Source organism: Pinus tabuliformis, chromosome 3_1 (genome assembly GCF_031772625.1).
Source record: "Pinus tabuliformis cultivar Carrire ecotype Pingquan chromosome 3_1, CPIR1, whole genome shotgun sequence".
In the NCBI taxonomy this organism is placed as follows: Eukaryota; Viridiplantae; Streptophyta; class Pinopsida; order Pinales; family Pinaceae; genus Pinus; species Pinus tabuliformis.
The window spans coordinates 721,674,354-721,680,854 of record NC_142301.1 but is presented as its reverse complement, the minus strand read 5'-3'; the positions used below and the strand labels follow the sequence as shown (position 1 = coordinate 721,680,854).

Here is a 6,501-nt window from a genome sequence, read left to right as displayed (position 1 = left end):
TATCGGATATACATTCTCAAAATCTGGTCTTAGCATTTTTAATCGTATTTCGGGGTTTTTTTATTTTTATTCTTTTAATTTATTATATAAATCAAAATCTATATTACTACAGTGATGGGGTGGATATAAGGTATGATGAGGGGAACAAATGCATTCACTGCCTCCACCTAGGAGAACTGAACCTTTGTAGAAATGGCATGTGCTATACATACAACCCCAACATGGAAGTTTCGTGATGAATGGAGTTAAATTTTTATGTACATAAGGTAGATAAGTGGATGTTTTTAATAATTCTGGGCATGGGTGTTTCTGAAGTTGGAAGAGAGAACTAAGCATTTGTGCAGGCCGCTAACCTGTCCAAACTTATTTGCACGTGGCTTTGAGCGATACATGTTGTTGCCAGTAAGGCTTTCTTGAACGCAATGTTGGGGGCTACCAACGACAGGTCTATGACCCTAGAGAGGAAGATAACTAGAGGCTATGTTGTGGATGGGATAGAGGGACATGAGAATGGTATTCACATAAGTGGTCTATGGGAGTTGGTATCTGGATTTAGTCAGCCTGGTAAGTCCACCAAATGGGTATCTCATCTTCCTTACTATGATTTTGCATCATTTCAAGGGGGAGGCATTTTGTAACTGTGTTGGTCTCTCGATTATCCATTCCCTGCTAAGGGTAGCCTAAGCTTTCGAGTCTGCTAGGCATATTGTAGTAGTCTTAGTGCTTTTGTTGTTTTTACTTGGAATAAAGGGTTAGAAAATTTGGAGTAGGGGGAGGGTGAGAGTCCTTGAGGCCTTATCGTTGTGACCAGCGTGAGAGGGGGGGTGTGATCTGTGGTCCAATGTCCCTAGAGTTTTTATGAGGTAATTAGGGTGGTTGTTGGGAGTGAGTCCCCATAGAACTAGAATGGTACATGGGGTCTTGTCTTTTGGTTACTGCAAGTTGGGGTTGGGGGAGGTTTCCTCATGGTACCAAGAACCTAAAGTCTATAGTGGGAGACGAACTACTGTGACGGGTGGCAAAATTGTTAAAAGAAACTCAAGCTTGGTTTTCGGTGACAGTAAGGCAGTAAGTCTTGGAGAGGGCCCTTGCTGGAGGTGGTTGCCTACAAAGCAGGTGTGAAGCTTTCGGCCCTGGAATTTGATAGTTGGCTATCGAAGGATGGTGAATTACTCGATTTGTGGTGCAATAAAGGAAACTTGGAGCTGGGTTCAGTTGCCTAGAGGGGCGATGGAAATGTATAGCCAAAGGGGTAGAGCTAGGAGAGGGATTGCACTGAGTGAGAAGAGAAAAAACATGACAGGGATGCAGTGGTAGGAGAGGGAGAAGATGTCCAGGACGCAGAGCTAGATGAGGTGGTGGTCCATAACCCTAATTAGTCATTCAATTGTGTATTTCTCCTTGCCTCTTTAGATATCCAAGAAGAACAACTTTGGAAACTTAAAGAGCCTACTTTTGGAAACTTACACTACCCCGTTGAACTTGGCCAATGAACAAGTAAAAGGTTTGGTTTGTCTTAGTACCTATATATACACTAGATGCTGGTGATTTTTTAAAGTTACAATAGGACACATTTAACCAACCTATAGACACAGTGAAGGTTTAAGATTACTATAATAATTTTATTCCATTATTATCATTTTCTCTACAAACAGAATCACTACAGTTTGTATCTTTTTCAGAAAAGGAAGCTAAAAATTCAGAAAAGTTCATCACTTGTCTTCCGGGAAACATCCCACCATTGAGGCCAACAGATCTACTATCCTTCTACCACATTGAAGATTAATCTGACATTGTTTTAAATTCCTGTCTCCCTGAATTATAGAAGAAAAGTAAATGGGACTACACATTAGTGAATATGTTTGAGGAGTTGGAAGGGAGGGATGCAGTAACAGCACAAGCTTTGAATGGTTGTCCTGCTTTGGCCATAGGACCTCTTTTTCTTCCAAATTTTTTAGAAGGTTGGTCTTCTGGCTGCAGTCTGTGGGAGGAGGAGGAGCGTTGCCTGTCATGCCTAGATATGCAACAGACGGGATCAGTTATATATATTTCCTTCGGAAGCATCACTGTCAAATCACAGCAACAGCTGGAGTAGCCGGCAGTAGGGCTAGAGGGTTGCGGACAACCTTTCTTGTGGGTTCTCCGGTTGGATATTGCAGAAGGCGAAGATGCGATTTTAACTGTGAGCTTTGAAGAATGAACAAAGAAACGAGCAATGTTCGTGAGGTGGGCACCACAGGTGAAAGTACTTGCCCACCCTTCAGTGGGATTATTTCTCACACACTCTAGATGGAACTCTGTGTTGGAGAGCATGAGCATGGGAGTTCCCGTAGTAGGATTCCCATATTTTGGGGATCAGTTTCTGAACTGCAGATTCATGAAGGAGGTGTGGAAGATTGGGCTAGATTTTGAAAACGTGGATGTGGATGACCAAAAGGTGGTCACAAAAGAAGAGGTGGAGGATGTTGTGAGGAGAATGATGAGAATAGTGGAAGGAAGGATGATCAGAGATAACATTGTCAAACTCAAGGAGTCAGCAAAAAAGGCAGTCCTCCCTGGAGGATCTTCTTTTCTAAACCTAAACACATTTGTTTTCTTTTCTAAACCTAAACACATTTGTTAATGACATGATGATGATTAAAGTGCACGAATCCAAAATTGAAACCATGTGACTTGAATTCCAGTAGATGTCACTAAACACCTACCAGATTTGAGACTAATGTATTTAAGATTATCAAAACTCTTTCTAACCCATTGGATGCCTCCACTACAGGAATCCCCTGTATCTGAACATGGTTGGCGAGGGTTTAAACCTCTGATGTTTTACTACATGAGAAGGCCAGTATTACTCATTAGTAGAAAAATATTTTAGATGTTGAACATATTAATTATAATCATCATCAACACCCCATTTCATGGCTTGAATAACTGCAACTGATTCAGAAATTACACATTAGAATGGTAGGTAGATTTGGCGACCTTCCAATATATTGACTGTAATGAGTTTGCTATCTTTCTGGCTGATTTCTTTTTTACTTAATTGAAATCAGATTCGTGGCCGATATTTGAAATTTCCTTCGCTAAAATCTTTGCCAGAATGTATTTTTGAAGCATCCTCTTCCAGTCTGCTCAAAAACACAGAAGACCATGTTTCGAAGTATTTGATTATGCAGCTTAAATGATCCAAGCACCATCTGGAAATATAGTACCAACCAGTGCTTGCGGAAACTAAAGACAGCTAAGGAAAATATTTGTCCAGGGTGCATGACGAAACCTCATAGTGCACAAGACATACAAAGCATACAAAGATTACATTCTCACATGCCGCTCCCACATGTAATCGCACGCGAAATACACACATTGTGAAAGGTATATATGTAGATCACACTTTGACATGCTACTCGGCCACAATTTTTGACAGCCAATCTTATCCACTCGAATCTTCGTCTTATCCTCAAAATTCTGTCTAAATTCCAATTTAGATAGTTATTTTTATCGAAATGCTTAAAGAGTATTACATAACCATGGGCAAATTAGTCATAATGAAAAACATGTTCTCTAATTAGTATAATAGATGTATTTTAAACCTAAATTAATAAATTAATTTATTGTTCGTAAAAATTAGTACGATTTTACAATATATATAGAAATAATTTATTAGAAATAATAATAATAAAAAATATTTTTTATTGGGTTTGTCTTATATTTCAAAATTATTTTTGCTTGGTTAAGAGCTTATCTCTCTTGGATATTTGGAAATAGCTTAACGACCCAAGATTAAGATCGAGAGGCCATCTCTGAGGAGTGAAAGCCTACCCCTTTATTGATCACTACCGAGTAATTGCAAGTGACATGGTTTTCCTTGAATAATGGTGATGGGCCAACTTGATATCAACCAAGGATGGCTATCTCCATTGTTGAATTGACAACTGAGTTATGATAGGGTTTCTCACTTTATATATATATATATATATATATGTCAAGTTCACTTTAACTTTATATAAACTTTATCTAAAGACACACATTAATTTAGTAAAAAGATTCTAATTTAGTTTATAAATGTTTGTTAGTTTTTAGTATGAAGGAGATGTGTAATTTCTTCATTACTAAAAATGTAGTTGACAAGTAGCATTTAAAAATAATATTGCAATTACAATCCAATACAAAGAATAAGTATCATTCATTTTGTTTTCAGTTCTCTCTCTCTCTCTCACACACACACACACCCATACACATATATATAAATGGCAACCATAAATAAAATATTTCAATGTTTATATTAAGTTACAAAAATTGATATCATTTTTATATAGAGATAAAATTATTGAAACTAAAAAATATCTCCCCTTGTTCGGGATGTGGAAAATGGAGCCATCGGACAGAGGGGATGATGCACACCACCTTGTCACCTCTCCTTGGATTAAAGAGGGGGGATGGAATGGTTGTTCCAACCCATGCCCTCACACATGCCAATTGACCTCACATTCCCCTTCATGATGATAAAATCCTTCTTTTCGACCATGTGTTATTGTATCCCCTACCATTGCTCCATGTTTTCTTGTTGTTTTTGAATTGTTTCCCAGTATTATGTAGGATATTTCCACCGTGATATTGGTTTTCTAGTAGTGCTCATTTATGGAGGTCTTTCTCCCCCATCCGTGGTGCCTTATTCCACACATTCTATGACAATATTTCGAACTTGGAGCTAGAAAGTTGGCATAGCAATTGTTAGATTAGAAATTTGCAGAGTATAGAGGAGTGAAGCATGTTTTATACAACAATCAAATTCCTGGTGGGTGATCAAAAAAGTCGAAATTTCTCCTACCTCCAATCTTAGCAAACTCTTAAGCATGTTTTTATTTGCATGGTGCAATTCATTCTACGGTTCATAGGGAATCTTGACGGTGTTGAAACTTATCGGAGTGTACTACATAACCTCGCTCAAGGCTACCCCTTGAACTTGCCCTCTCCATCATTTTTAATTCACGACTTCCCCTAGATAACTTGGATGTAGGGAGCAAGGATACTTACGGATTTTCCCTAGTTTCATTTGGTTTGTTTCACTGCTCTATTGCTCCTCTGGGGGTTCTCTCTCTTTGTCCCTTTTTTCTCCTAAAAATTATGCCCTATTAGCATATGTGTTCTTGCTAAGGGTCTGGAGGTTCGAGCCCTTTGGGCAAACCTCAAGCTTATATGCAAGCCCAGGTAGTCTTTGTTGTCTTTCACTAGTTCACTCCACCATGAATCAAGGTTGAAATCCAATAGTTAGAAGCCTTAACCACTAATGGTCACTAGGCCTATTCTATTCTAATTTTGAGTTATCAATAACAGTAGCTATCTAGGTTCTGGACCTTGGCCACACCATGGGATAATTCACCAATAACTCAATTTTATCACCCTCCATTGTAAAATTAAGACATTCCTCATAAGGATCACAATTAAAGCATTGCATGCCTCAATGAACTCCGAGGAGTCCAATGGCACTAGTTCTCCTACTTAGTCAACATTGAGACCTTCCTAACACATATTGAAGATCACCTATAGTGTGGTATCAGGCCTCTAAAACCAATAGGTGGAAGTGTTCAACATTCATCCCAAGTAACATCTTCTCACAACTAATGCTTTTTCATTTATTTTAGATAATTCTTTACTTCGAGCAAATTATTTTCTTTATAGTAATTTCATGGCCAAATATAATTGGAAAATTATATATTGTAATTTTATTATTATATTTGTTAGTGACTTAGAAGTAGAATTGGTAGAGAATTTTGATGGTTTTGGATGCTAGTCAGCTACCATCACCATCGTCAATCTAGTTTCCCTTGTGGTAGGCCATGATGGTGATTACCTCAAATTGTGAACTGTAATTTTTTTATGAAAATAATATTTAGGTAATAGACAAACTTAATCAATAAAAAAAGAAATTAAAAACATTACCATATTCTCACTTTACATTGTGATGGCAATGTGTAGTTTGTTTAATTCTTAATATGGAGTTGATATGTGGGTTTAACAATATATTAATGAACAAAAAATAAATTCAATATGACATTGAGTAAAATATTTCAACATATAGAGAAAGTGTGTTTGTGTGTGTATGTATTTTCCTCTTCTATCGATAAGTGCTTCATAGTTCAAGGTAAGAGAGATATTAGTAATTCCTTCAACTAGTTAATATAGAGCTAATATGTTACTTTTAAAAAACATTAATAAGAAAAAATTAATGTATATATAGAGACAAATTATATCCCATTGATATAAGGTTTCTACTTCTCAATGAGGGGGAGATGTACTTGAAAATACACTAATAACAAAAAAACACATTTTGATGTGGACAATGTGGGTAATAAATAAAATATTTCAATGACCATGTTGAGTAAAATATTTCAATGTGAGTTATGTATATATTATATAAAACAAATGAAAATGAAAATTAAAAATCTCTTTGTTAAAACATTTTACTAATGTGTTGCTCAAAATAAAAGAGGAGATTTGTAATTA

The 6,501-nt window shown here is 36.8% G+C and overlaps 1 protein-coding gene across 1 annotated transcript; it reads left to right on the top strand.

The window, feature by feature from the left end:
• Positions 1–2,215: 2,215 nt before the first annotated feature.
• Positions 2,216–2,623, top strand: LOC149189318 (myricetin 3-O-rhamnoside 1,2-glucosyltransferase UGT709G2-like). The gene has a single exon (XM_089410190.1). The coding sequence runs from the start codon at positions 2,216–2,218 to the stop codon at positions 2,621–2,623; it is 408 nt and encodes a 135-aa protein (XP_089266316.1).
• The last annotated feature ends 3,878 nt before the right edge of the window (positions 2,624–6,501 follow it).